General features: G+C 42.9%; 1 protein-coding gene across 7 annotated transcripts in view; it reads left to right on the forward strand.

The window, feature by feature from the left end:
• The window catches only part of C1QTNF4 (C1q and TNF related 4), a 49063-nt gene that overhangs the window by 7192 nt on the left and 27358 nt on the right, over positions 1-14513 (forward strand). For 3 of the 7 annotated variants that reach the window (XM_063398386.1, XM_063398384.1, XM_063398388.1), the window contains 2 exons: positions 3972-4077; positions 4891-4978. The exons of 2 other annotated variants lie outside the window; for them this stretch is intronic. In XM_063398386.1, the coding sequence (XP_063254456.1) occupies positions 4939-4978 (40 nt within the window). In that variant the 5' untranslated portion in view covers positions 3972-4077; positions 4891-4938. The remainder of the gene's footprint in view (positions 1-3971; positions 4078-4890; positions 4979-14513) is intronic. 2 more of the 7 variants (XM_063398383.1, XM_063398387.1) reach the window with 1 other exon arrangement.

A 14513-nucleotide genomic window follows, 5' to 3' on the forward strand; every position in this document is an offset into this window, starting at 1 on the left:
GAAAATTGTTTTCCAGCGTATCCTTCATTCAGTGCATCAGGGTCACTCTGGTTCTCTGGTGCGAGGGGCAGCTGAGTGAAACCAAGTAAGGGCTGACAAAGGGTAAAAAACTGCCCGCAGCCTGTAAGGCTGCACAAGTCCTGCGGGGAACAGCAGTCACCTTGGATTATGCTCACGGATCAAAGCTTTGCAGACTGATTGCACCTGATCTGCAACCCACTGTGATTAGTGGTGAAGTCTGGACAAAGATGTCCTGAAGGCAGAACATAGAGAGAGAGCCTTTGGTGTAGTGATGCTGCTTACAGCCACGTGTCTTCTTTTTGGCACTGAAAGCAAAAAACACACAGGTGGGGTCTGCGTCTTTTGTTCAGTAAGCTGATGAAGTTTAATTCCAGAAATATTGCTCAAAGTAAGCTTCATGTTGCATGGTATCATGCTTAGAAATGCGTCAGCTACTAAGGGAAGCACCTGTAAGATCACTTAGCACTGTTAAGTTACGAAACCATTACCTCCGTGAATTTTATTTTTAGTAAAGAAGGCAACATCTGTGTACTATTTAGACTCACACTATTTTAAAAAAGGGGGGTGTTTGCCTAGGCAACCAGGATTCATTGTAACAACTTTTTGTAATCCGGTTAATGGGGATCCAGCCTAAATATGCTACCCCTCAGGAGATTTTCATATCCATGTGGGCAGCCTTTCTATAACTGTCCTTACATGACCCCTGCCCATCTCGAACCTGCTTTAATTGATGGTTATTGTGAAAGTCAGAGGATGGTTTCCAAGGCTGGCAGGCTGACAACCACCCAAACGGGCAGAAGACAGTGGCATTTATCTCTCCCGCTGGTGTGCAAGGGGCAGACGGCAGGGCACCTGTGTCCTGGGGAATGCGCGCTGTGAGCCGGGTGTCTCCTGCCTACAGGAGGCTCTGTCTGTCAGGGCTGGAGCGCTGCTGGAGCAGCGCCAACAGCCCTGATGGCTCTGCCGGCTTCCCCCGGGGCCTGCCGCCCTGCGGGGGCCGGGTGCGCGTTTGAACTCCGCCCTGGGCCGGCCGTGCCGTGGCCTTTGTCTATTGTGTGTCTATTGTGTGTCTATGGCCGCTGTGCCTCACCGTGCCTGTGGGCACTGTGGGGCCAGGCCCGGCTCGGGCGGGGTGCCAGCCCGGCTTTGGGCCCGTCACTGCCGGTGCCCTGGGCTCCGAGCTGGGCCTGCCCCTCTCCCTGGCTGCTCTGCCTGGCTCTGCCCAGCTGGGTCCTCGGGCTGCCTGTGCCTCTGAGCCCTGTCCCTGTGCCTCTGAGCCCTGTCCCTGTGTTGCTGAGCCCTGTCCCTGTGTCTCTGAGCCCTGTCCCTGTGCCTCTGAGCCCTGTCCCTGTGCCTCTGAGCCTGTCCCTGTGCCTCTGAGCCCTGTCCCTGTGCCTCTGAGCCTGTCCCTGTGCCTCTGAGCCCTGTCCCTGTGCCTCTGAGCCCTGTCCCTGTGCCTCTGAGCCTGTCCCTGTTTCTCTGAGCCCTGTCCCTGTGCCTCTGAGCCTGTCCCTGTGCCTTTGAGCCCTGTTCCTGTGCCTCTGAGCCTGTCCCTGTGTCTCTGAGCCCTGTCCCTGTGCCTCTGAGCCCTGTCCCTGTCCCGCTGAGCCTGTCCCTGTGCCTCTGAGCCCTGTCCCTGTGTCGCTGAGCCCTGTCCCTGTGTTGCTGAGCCCTGTCCCTGTGCCTCTGAGCCTGTCCCTGTGCCTCTGAGCCTGTCCCTGTTTCTCTGAGCCCTATCCCTGTGCCTCTGAGCCCTGTCCCTGTGTCGCTGAGCCCTGTACCTGTGTCGCTGAGCCCTGTCCCTGTGTCGCTGAGCCTGTCCCTGTTTCTCTGAGCCCTGTCCCTGTGCCTCTGAGCCCTGTCCCTGTGCCTCTGAGCCCTGTCCCTGTGCCTCTGAGCCTGTCCCTGTTTCTCTGAGCCCTGTCCCTGTGCCTCTGAGCCCTGTCCCTGTGTCGCTGAGCCCTGTACCTGTGTCGCTGAGCCCTGTGCCTCTGAGCCTGTCCCTGTGCCTCTGAGCCCTGTCCCTGTTTCTCTGAGCCTGTCCCTGTGCCTCTGAGCCTGTCCCTGTTTCTCTGAGCCCTGTCCCTGTGCCTCTGAGCCCTGTCCCTGTGCCGCTGAGCCTGTCCCTGTGCCTCTGAGCCTGTCCCTGTGTCGCTGAGCCCTGTCCCTGTGTCGCTGAGCCTGTCCCTGTGCCTCTGAGCCCTGTGCCTCTGAGCCTGTCCCTGTGCCTCTGAGCCTGTCCCTGTGTCGCTGAGCCCTGTCCCTGTGTCGCTGAGCCCTGTGCCTCTGAGCCTGTCCCTGTGTCGCTGAGCCCTGTCCCTGTGCCTCTGAGCCCTGTCCCTGTGCCTCTGAGCCCTGTCCCCGTGCCTCTGAGCCTGTCCCTGTGTCTCTGAGCCCTGTCCCTGTGCCTCTGAGCCCTGTCCCTGTCCCGCTGAGCCTGTCCCTGTGCCTCTGAGCCCTGTCCCTGTGTTGCTGAGCCCTGTCCCTGTGTCTCTGAGCCTGTCCCTGTGTTGCTGAGCCCTGTCCCTGTGTCTCTGAGCCTGTCCCTGTGTTGCTGAGCCCTGTCCCTGTGTCTCTGAGCCTGTCCCTGTGTCTCTGAGCCCTGTCCCTGTGCCTCTGAGCCCTGTCCCTGTCCCGCTGAGCCTGTCCCTGTGCCTCTGAGCCCTGTCCCTGTGTTGCTGAGCCCTGTCCCCGTCCCCTGGTGACCAAGCAGCTCTGGCCACCCTGTGGGTCATGCACGAGGAGCAGGAGGCCTCCGAAACTGCTGTGCCAAATCCCCGCTGTCCCTTCCAGACAGGGAGGGAGGGAAAACAGCATTTCCCATTCGAAATTCAAAGAGAGAAATAGAGCTTGAGGTGCCTTCCAATCCAAACCATTCTATGAGTCTTCCTTCAACTTACAGCTTGATTTCTTCAGTTCGGAGATCAGAAAATTATCCCCTAGCCTTTTGTTAAATTACATTGCCCTAAATATGATGAAAATATTCCGTGATGCCTATCGGCATCAGTTGTTCTGCTGCAAGTGCCTCCTCTAAAAACTTGCTCTAAGTCTGTGGGTGAAATTTTAATATATTGTGATTGACTACATCCCCTAAAGAACCAATTCACTGAAAAAATGGCTACAGCTACAGATGTGGTTGTCTCTGGGTCAAGACTGGACTCTGTTGAAGGCTCCATTTTTTGCCCTGGCTCTGGCAAAATGGCATTCCGATGTGCATAGGACACAAAAGGACTTAAGGTCCATCAAGTCTTTGCTATTGCTCATGGCCTTATCAGGAAATCCTAAGAAAAAGCTACAGTTCTCTCAAGAATAAGAAAGATGAAAAAATTAGAATTCCTTATGTCCCAATTTCCTCTATAGTTTGAATTCTCTTTGCCATGAAATGGCATTTCAGAATAAATTTTAGATAGTAGGTTAACAGCAGACTTTTGCTAATTAAATGAGTTACCATGTGAGAAATTGAATTCGGAATAATTTCTAACATCCAAACTTGCAAGACCCTTTCCAGGTTAAGGGTTCTTAGATTAAATTTTAGTAATTATAGGCTTCCTGTTCCATATTCTTCTTAAAATGTCAGTATTTCAAGCATTTGATTGAACTATAAGTCCTGTAAATTCTGTATCTCTTAAAATTAATAGCAATTCAAGAAGCATTGTTGAAACTTGTCTTAAGACCTATTGACTTGCTTTACTTAATTGGGAAGTGGTCACTAAGTGGTCACATGTATTTAAATGTATTTAAAACCCACAAGCATGATAAAAATTGAAATAAAACTCAGATGTCGGCTGCTGCTTTGTTTTGGTGGATGAAATTCAAACACGAACAATGTTTGTTCATCACTATTAAAACAGTAAATAATTGTTAATGCTGCAGTAGAGTGTGTATGTCTGTGCAGATCTGTCTGCATGAAAGTAGTGCTGTCCTCTAATGATGTAAGCATTTTGAAACAGGTCAAGTCTCATATATTTGCAACCCAGGGAGCTGGAGGACTGAAAAGAAAAAAACACAAGTTGCAAGTCAGAGGTAGTTCATCGTAATTGTCCTGCAGTTCAAGAGGTAATCTCATTGCTTTGGGATTTCTACATGGTTTTGGATGTCAGTAAGGGCCATCAATTAAGCATAGAACATGCTTTGTAATTCTACTCTCTCCTCTGCAACAAAGAACTCTAAAATGTGAGAGAAGCGCCAAGAAAATCCCTTGGCTTGATGTCTATTTAGCAAATTGGTTGTTTAGTCAGTAGCGGAAATAATGTGCCCTAGTGACCTACAGAACTGTGTCCCTAGATTTTCCTCCTTTCTTCTACTGTGTCAGTAGCTCCAGATCGATTGCTCCCCCAGCTTCTACTTGTTTGGCTGCACAAAGGACAGCATGGTTTGCTGGGTTACTAGGTTGCAATTACATTTGTGCCCACTCAGCTCTCCAGGCTCTCTCCCTGGCCAGCTAACACCTCTTAAATGTGTCTCTCCTCATGACACGTGATCTTCGTTGCATAGGAAAACCAGATTTAAAAAACGTCAAGGAGTCACTAAGTTGGAGGCTTCTGTTTGAAATTCTTCACTTTGGCATTTGGGCCTGTTTTGTCAAATGCAGAAACATTACTGGTGCTCTATTTTGTCCCTTTCCAGTAATTTGTAGGGAAAATCACCACACTTTTAGATTTGGGCTATGTTGGGGATAATTCCAATAAGGTAAACCCTAATTTCTGTCCTTGATAACACTCACAGTGTGTGATTCGAGAAATGTTATTATGCTATCATTTACATAAATAGGATTTCCCCCTCAAAGTCACCACAATTCTAAAAGACAAAGGAGGAGTGTTGATCTATCAGACTGATAATTCTCTTGAAAACCTTCCTTTTCTTTTACAGCACACTGTGTCATCTGGCCACATAGTCTGAGGAGAAATATTTATTAATATGTGGGAGCGACTGCAAGACTTTTATGTGTCTGCACAAGGTAGGAAGAAGGCACAGATTATCAAAGTGTGAGAGAATCTTGGTCCTTCATTTCTAATAGAACATGAAATATTAGCATCTGACATGTTTCTCCAATTTCCTTATATGAAATGAAGATGGCTCATTTCAGATTTCTATGTTAAGGTGTTTCTTAGGCTTTATTCCTAGGAGAGAACCAGTGCGTAGGCACTGAAACAATATACCATTGTATTTCAAGCGCTCAAGGGTACTTGAACTTTCTTTGAGAAATTTAAGATAGCTCGTCCCAAACCAACTTGTGACTGTTTAGGCAGAGATTTGTAAAAATAGATGATGTGAAATATTTTTCCTTAGCCAGTAATGACTATTAATTTAGTAATTCAGAGCTGACCTACTTGTGTCTGTACATGCTTTCCCCTCAAAAGAGCTCACTTGAATATGCTTTTTGCTTACCACTTTTGACTTCTTTCTTTTTTAAAATCTTTTCAGTATTTTATTAATGTCCCAGAGCTCTGTCAGTCTCCAATCACACTCCTACTCTCTATTATTTCTCTCAATCTACAATTGTACACCCGCATAGTGATAACAATTCTCTCACCAAAAGAAGCACTGGATAGAGATTATTTCAAGGGACACTCCACATTATTTTGTACAACTGCTCTCCCCTCCTGTTTTATTTTACACTCTTTGATTCTGCCAGTCTTTCCTGATACTCATTTCTTGTACAAGTCTGTGTGTTTTATTAAAAAGAAAATAAATCTCCATTTTCAGAGAACTTAGTGAGTTCCTCTTTACCATCCAGGAGGGAGCAGCAACAAAAGGAAATTACTGATCTGTTTTGTAGATGAAACACAGTAGTTTATAATTTAACCACAGGGTCTTCTAAGAACTGATGTAGCAGCAAGAATTAAATTTGTATTGCCCAAGATAAGTTTACTTAGATGACTGGATCATATTTTAAGAGATTAAGGGCTTTGACTCTAAAAGCTTTTTGTATCATAAGTATTGCCTTAAGCTTTATTTTAAACTTAGTATTCTTTTTCTCTCAAAGCAAAAGAGGTTGCATGTCCCTTGTGCATCCTTCTTACTTTTCTGTGTTTGCTGATAGCAAGCATGAAAGTTTCTTTCTGCATCTGAGGACACATAAAGTTGTTTCTTTGACTAGTCAGCCTTTGGCTTGAAATGTTCCAGAATCAAGCCAAACAGGAACTTCCTGTTTACACACCAAAAGTTTTTTCCCCTTTGTATCTAACAAGTTGGTATTTCAATTGTCACAAGACTTTTTTCACAAGTTGGTATTTCAATTGTCACAAACCTAACTGGTTTTATTCTTCCAGGAGTACATAATTCATCCTTCTAGGTGTCCACAATTATACTGTTTTTCCTCTTGAAAGAAGGAAGTTTTTACATTCTAATGAGCGGTATCAGATAGAGAAAGCAATCATCTGTGTGCTTCCAAAATCTAAAATGTGATCTGTTCTGCCCATCATGGTTTCATAACTCATTGGCCAAAGAATGGCATTTATAGGACAGCACGTGCTCATGATCCTTTACATCTGCCAGAAGGATTCCATTGTTTTGAACAAGTTTCCACTTCTGGATGGAAAAGGTCAACAGCATTTCTCTGCAAGAATGACACTGTGTTTTTCATTGTACATTCCCAAGTATTCATCAAAAGCAATGATGAACTTAACTCACAGTGTTTTCCCAACAATTTTAGTCAGTTCATCTTCTGTTGTGGCATTGCACATTACCTGTTCTAGTTTTCTGAAATCTACACAACAGAAAAAGGAGACAAGCTATACATACGTGGAGGCAGAATACAAAGCTCTGTTTCTCAAAGCACACATGAAATGCAGCTCTGCAATATATGAGAAAGAATCTCTCACCAAATAAATCCATTGGTTGAGTTGCCTTCTTTCTTTATAGTTCCTACCCTTCTCTCAGGTTGAGGATTGTTATCACAGTTGGAAACTGTTAGTTTCAGAAAGTAGGACAAAGAGGTAAAGTCCCTTTTCATGTTTTTCCTCTCGAGCTGTTTTTTACTTTCTTGTTTTGTGATATATGGTGCTGAATCACTGACCAGCTGGACTTTTCTGTTAGATGGAATGAGAAAAACAACCAAGAAAGCAGCAATAAGTAATACTTAATTTTCCAACAAAGAATTACATTTCACTGAATTGGAAATCAAGAACCAGAAATATAATATACTGCACAAATCCTACTATAAGTCCATCTAAAACTTTGGTAAAAGATGCCTTTGAAAACTCTTCCCTAAAGGACTTGTTTCTTACAAAGAGGAATAAAAGGGGAAGATGGCAAAAGAGAAATAGAAGGAGACAGTGTGAGGCCTCAGAGTTATTCTTTATTAAACTTCATGTTAAAACCAAACTGCGAACTGGCAAAGCTTCCAGGAAAATTTAGCAGAGAAACAGCTTGCAGTAATCTACCAACCAGGGTTACTATGGCAATTGCAGTACACTGTGAAATTTAGTAGATATAATTTTCCATGATTCACTGTATATTTTTAGCTATTTTTCTTTTTGTTCTCTCAGGCTAGTTTCCTTTCCAAAGAAAAAGAAGGATTGAATGGTTAGGTCATGCCCTCAGAAAAGATAGAAAGGTGTTAGTTGATGCTTAAATGAAGCTCTTGTGTTCTAGCCTCAAATGATCAACTGTCCTAAGGAAATCCTGGGGTCTCAAATCCTACTCCTTTCTTCTTATCTTGAATCTTTAAGACTTCTGTTCCCTGCTTCTTGAAATCCTGCCAACCCTTGTTCACCTTAATTTACTTCTCTAATGATTCTTCTTGCTAGTTCACTGTCTGAATCACATGAATAATTTTTCTCCTTTCCTTTTTTTCCAGCTATTATACGAAACTATTCTTTTCTAGAATACCACCTCTTTTCATGTTGCATGTTTCCATCTCAGGGTCTCAAAAATCTCCCATGTCCTCTCAATACAATTGCACATCACCTGCTGACTGATGCCCAGCCCATCCCTGAGCATCAATCTGCAGGACCCTAGACAACTCCCCTCAGTTTATATACTGAGTATGATGTTCCATGGTGCAGAATCTTCCTTACTTCAGGTCAGCTGCTCTCTCCCAGCTCCTTGTGCAGCTCCTTACCAACAGCCTGGGAAACTGAAAAGTCCTTGCCTTAGGGTAAGCACTACCCAACAACAACTAAAAACATCAGTGTGTTATCAACATTATTCTCATATGAAATCCAAAACACAGCACTGCACCAGCTACAAGGAAGAAAATTATCTCTACCCCAGCTGAAACCATGACACACCTTACATGTCAGCATCCAAGTACATTTAGGCAAATAGAAAACTACATGGAATCCCAGGCAATCACCAGACTGTGCTCGTGCTAATATTAGTTGACCTTCCTTACTCTTCACTTCTGACCAATTGTTAGTTGAATTAATTTTTGGATTGTCAGTCTGCATTGTCAAAAGGGCTCTGTGGAATCTCCGAAGACAACATGTATGTCTCAAACACTGATAGCTGGATGACTGTGGAGCCAACCAAGGATCACTGGCAATAACAGACAAGGATAGCAATACCTGGGGGATTGTTGGTTATAACATGCTGTGATTGGAGAAGGTGGCCATGCAGAAGTAAGGTAGCAATTTCTGTGACATAAGTCCTTGTTCTTGTTACTGGAGATAAGCACAGCACAGTACAGCACAAGCACGGGAATGAGGCTGAGAAATTGGAATGGACTGTGGTGGGGGGCAAGAGCCCCAAAGATTTTTAAGCCCTCTGACCCTTTTCCAGAAAGGTCTGAAAGAATGGAGTGTGCGTGATATCTAATTTGAAGAGAAAGCAAGAAACTGGTGATCCTTCCTTCCTTCCTTCCTTCCTTCCTTCCTTCCTTCCTTCCTTCCTTCCTTCCTTCCTTCCTTCCTTCCTTCCTTCCTTCCTTCCTTCCTTCCTTCCTTCCTTCCTTCCTTCCTTCCTTCCTTCCTTCCTTCCTTCCTTCCTTCCTTCCTTCCTTCCTTCCTTCCTTCCTTCCTTCCTTCCTTCCTTCCTTCCTTCCTTCCTTCCTTCCTTCCTTCCTTCCTTCCTTCCTTCCTTCCTTCCTTCCTTCCTTCCTTCCTTCCTTCCTTCCTTCCTTCCTTCCTTCCTTCCTTCTCTCTTCCCTTTCATCTCACCCTTATGCAAAACCCACTGCCATGCGCTTCTGGAGTAGGTCAGGGACTAACATTAGGGTTAGGGTTAGCATTACGGTTAGGTCAGACCCTCTAACTTTTGTTGTTCCTTTTGACCATGAGAAACTACAAATCGTGGGTGCTCCCTTACCCTTAAGGGTGGAACACTGCAGCCTCGAAGTGTTTCAAGACTGGGACTGTGTGCCTGCTATACTGCTGTATATAAACAGCTCTGTGAAGCTTCTACGAATTTTGCAAGGAAGGTATAAATAGAAGGAGCAGCAAAAAATGCTGAAAAAGGGCAATTCTTTAAGCCAGTCAAGACTGGAGAGGCTTACAAAGATCTGTGTTGGACTTTAATAAAAGGCCAGAACCTGGATACCCACCATAGTCAGCTCCTACATATTACAGTTTTAGCTGCTAGTAGCACCATACATAAATACAAATAAACACATCAAAGATAAGAAAACATTACTAGAAACCAAGTTAAACCCACACCAACAATTATTTACTACAGCACAGTATATTTGTATATTCAAACTTCCTGCTGCAAGGTGCCGAAAAAGGCAGTGCATTTGTTTATGTATATTCATGAGCATTTAAAAGGAACACGGTACTTTTTCTCAAGACACAGCTGATCAGTAGCTGGGGCTATGGTGCAGTGTTATATAATGCAACTTTGTGACTTTGTAAGATGTCATTTTCCTTTCCAGTATTTATGGGTTTCCTTTTTTTCTCTGTTTCAAAAGCACAGTATTTCAAAGATATACTTGCTTTGTAGGGTTTTTTTACACCATGTAGGACATACTAAATGCGATCCCAGTATAAAATATAACAATTCTGATTGTCTTCTGTCACAGAGGATAGTAGACTAAAAATATCCTCATCTGTTCCGTGACAACAACCCTGTGTTCCTGAAATTCGGTATTTCTTTCTCTGAACATCCGTGAGCCCTCGCAATACGGGCATGAGGAGAAGTCAAAGGAAAAGCTTCTCAGTCCTAAGCAGCTCTTGGAAATGCTGCATCCTTTGGAATTTCCTGATTTTAGACAGGGGGTTAATGCAAAGAGTGAGCAGTCCTGGGGTCTTCTGTAGCATCAGCAGACCCTCATGGTGCATCAGGCCAGCTCATGCAGTATCTGCTGTGCTCTGGTGGGGCAGGCACCCCCAGGGTGGGAGCTCTTGTCCAGCCCCCAGCACGGCTGCCCTGCTGCAGGCATTGGGCCTTCTGCTGAGAGCCCAGCACCGCCCTTGCAAAAAAAATGGAGCCAGGAGTAAATTAAACAGTAACTCATCTGTGTCATTATAGCTGTTCATGATTCTCAACATCTGCTCAGTTTTGGAGAGGTTTAGAACAATCACTGTAGAGTACTGCTGATGTAATTTTTGAACAGCCTTTTCCATACATCCCATTCTGCCAAATTAATGTCTGGCATCTCTTACAGCCAAGACATTCAAGACTTCAATTTCCCACCGTGCTATATGTTTTTCTGGCACAACTCTAATTCGTATTTCCTCTTTAAGGTAACTTGGACTGCTGCCTGGGGACTGTAAGTTCTTTTTTGGGTTTCATTGTAAAGATGTTCAAATTGTTCTACAGCTAAAATAATTAAGCCCCTTTTTATAAATGTTACTTTCGTAATTAAATTCCAATATTCTATACCAATATCCTGTTCCTACAGTTATCACATAGCACTTTCTGCTACATGAAGCTAGGACTTTTTAGGCAGAAATCCCCAGGTTTTACCAGAGGAAAATGTTCCAGAAATAAAAGAAAATGTGAAATGTTCTAAAAAAGGAGTCTGAACTGTTCTGCCTGTTCTGCATGGCTTGCCAAATACAATAATGATATGTATCATACTTAGTATTGCAGTTTCCAAACTGTATTCCCTGCACTATCCAGCAGATGATGCTAATGTATTATAAACTGTTCTCGGTTCAATTTTAGTCAGAGGAAAGATGTCCAGTGACAAAATGTAGCCCTGTCGCATGCTAGGCATTTTAAATAATTTTCAATTGTCCTTTTTAATTCTTCCATTTCTAAAATGTGTGAGTCTCTGTGTCGGGATAAGTTGGTTTTTTGAAAAATTTTTGTTACTAAAGATTGACCTTTTCAAGTAGCAACCTACCAATCTTTCATAACCCTCTGACATTCAGTGTGTTTGATACATGTTTGACCATTTTCAGAAGTCCCTTGGCTATATTTACCATCTTTTTACTCATTTTTTGTGACATACAGCTTAAGGTCTTCTGCTGTGTTGATCATTTATTCCTGGTTTCAGACTGCAGTAAATAAGTGAAGACAAATCCTTGCACTAAAGAGACAAAAACTAGAAAACACCATTCATGTATATGAATGAGAAAGGCAGAACTGAGTTTCCATGAATCTTCCAGGATATTTAGCTTTCTGATCTAAAACTATACTTTAATTCTAGACTATGAATGGAAGCTTTATAATCACTTCTACGTTGTAATATATTCTGATTTTCTTACTCAGTGAGATTTGCTCCTAATTTCACAAGAAGCCTCCACAGACACATTTGGAATTACTTGCAGAATGAAAATGCTACTAATCATTTATATCAGAGCCCAAGATTTTTCAGAGTGATAGTGCCTGCATAGCATTTACAAATATTGTTTACCTTTTGCTGCTAAAATGAACATAAGGTATAAAGAACAGGTTTTCCAAGGTGGTTGCAGAGGGAAAAAAAAATTAATTTTCTCTGGTTGCTCAGTCTTGACCTCATTCTCCAAAGTGGTGGGGTTGTAGCCAGCCCTCTCCAGAAGCTAGGCACTACTGGCTAGCAGGCCAGCCCTTGTAGTCCTTCCAGCCATTGTATCCTGCTACCTGCCTGCTGAATAGCTGCACTGCTAGGAGATGGGCCAAGAGGACCACATCTCAACTTCTCAGGAGAAAATAAAAACAAGAAAAGAGGAAATGGAGCTGTCTTTCTTTGGCCTTTATTTCTTTTTCCGTCTCTTTCTTTTTTTAACTCTGCTCCTCTGGGAAAAGTATGTGCCCCTGAGGAGAAGGAAAAAGGACCATCCTGCTTCCTGCAGTGCAGAGCGCTGATGTCGGTCCTTTCCAGACTCTGAGTCTGAGACTAATTAGACCATTTGGCTTCTCTTATACTTTTTTCCCCCCAGGAGGGCTGAGTTATATGAGAAAGTTGAAGCTTCTAGTGTCACTCTGCAGCAGGCTCAAGGACAGGCAAAGCCCATTACTGATAATTGTATTGCCAGAGTTTGGCAGCATAGAGGAGATCTAAGAATAGGCTGCCCAACAATCATCTGGGGCATGAAGTAGACAGGATATTCGAGGTGTAGACCTTAGGGCTTGTGTGTCTTGGGCTAACAACTGGGGGGAAAGTTATTACAAATAAATCAGCACAAAACCCTTCATCAGAAGCCTATTTAGTCCTGTAAATCATAGGGGCATAATTGTGTGGCTGGTTGCTGTAGAGTCATTAAAGTGAATGAAAACATGAAATCAGTGGGCGGGCAAATAGAACAGAGACCACACAGGAGTCACGCGAGCTTTGTTTCCCTGGCATCAGTCACTAATAAACACACTTTTGGCACCATCTGCAAGGAGAAGAGGAGGAAGTGAGAGAGGAAAAGAGAAAAGAGAAAGAATAACTTCAGCCAATAACACCTCCTTTCCCCTGAAGAAGAGCCACTTGCTTGGCCAGAAACCTGCCTGAAACCTGGTTTTGTGATGTGCCAGTCCTGAACTTCATGCAAGTGTAGCAAAGATACTATATTAATGCTAGAGGTAAATCACTAAAGTACAGAATAAGTGTTGAACACTTATCTCCAACCATCTAAGAAGGGTCCTACCACAATGTCCTGTTAGGTAGAGAGCTGGAGGGCTTAATACAAGTATTTGGGTTCTGCAGTTCAGTGATTGTCTCTGTGAAGCAAGAGATGAAAAAAACATTTCATTGAAATTCGAAAGAAAGGGGAATGAGAAAACACAGAGGGAGCTTGCCTTTAGCCATAGAACCGGGGAGACAAATATTAAACAACTGGATGTGTTTTCTTTTAATTTGAATTTTGATACACCTACACACTGGAGAGGGGCAGACTTTTTTGTATAACTGACAGGGATTTTAACATAGAAGTACAGCTGGATGATGGGAAAGAAGCTGCTGGTTGCTGTAGCTTAGCTTGATAGAATTCATCAAGGATGACTGCTTCCTGTGATGAGTAGGCACAGGAGACATTTGATTGCTACTGTGGGGACTGTTTTTAATTCACTGAATACATTTGGGTTAAGAGGATGAGCTTTATGGGCCATCATATTAAAGTAATTTGGAACAATAATATGAAGTATTACAGGGGAAGCTAAGTTTAGAGTGTGTTGATCACCAGGAAGAAACATAGTCAGCCTCCCTAAAGTTGTGGTCGAAGTAATATGTGTAATATGCACAGCTTTGCATGTGCACTGCATTGTATGCATTAAGCTGGGTACCTTTTAGTTTAGTAGAACAATTTTACCTTTAAATGATTTAGCTTTAGGGTATACAAACATGAATTTTTGGGCTGAATGCCTGGATCTGGAGAAACCTTCAGGTATAATAAAGATGCATCTGAAAAAGGTAGATAGTGGGAAATTAAATTAATTTCCAAACAATTAGCAGGAGTGCAGATATCCAAGAGGTGTTATCTAGAATGGCCACAATGTGGAAGGATTTTCTTTCAAGATATTAGTTATTTCTTTAGGAGAAACTGAATTTTTACTGAGAAAAAGGTTTACAAGGCTTACATTCAATATTTAATATTACTTAACAATATTTAATATTACTTGTACTTAGCATTTCAAAGGAATACCAGGTTCCTTGTCACTTTGAATAGTGCACAATAAAAGAACAAAAACTTTAATTTCTATCACTTACTTTTGTATGCAATATCTGCATGCCTAAATTACCTAGCAAATTGTACAGCTAGCAATCCAAGACTGCATGATTCACTCGTGAGATTTCAGGGGGATTGGAGTATACTGGGTAAGAAGTTACACATCAGAATGTGAATATTTGGGATCTCAGGAAGAACTGTAAATTTTCTAAACAGCTTAATGCATGGAAAGACTATTTACAGAGTTAGAAACTACCAAACAGTAGAAATTTGATCAAATTTACTTTTCCTATAGAGAAGCAGGGAATGAGAGCAGAGCTGCAAAGAAAGTAGGGCATGATGAGAGTTTCTGTCCCGTTATGTATGCTATTTAGAAGAAAATGGAATTCAGTTTTGTACATCAATATTTCTGCTTCAAGGAGTAACAAGAAAAGAAAATTACTCGTATATTATAATTAATTGAATGTGTGTTAGGTTCAAACTATAATTTCAGTTAGAGACATGAATATCAGGAAAATATTTTTATTCAAACAACAA

This window comes from Prinia subflava, chromosome 5 (assembly GCF_021018805.1).
Source record: "Prinia subflava isolate CZ2003 ecotype Zambia chromosome 5, Cam_Psub_1.2, whole genome shotgun sequence".
Lineage (NCBI taxonomy): Eukaryota > Metazoa > Chordata > Aves > Passeriformes > Cisticolidae > Prinia > Prinia subflava.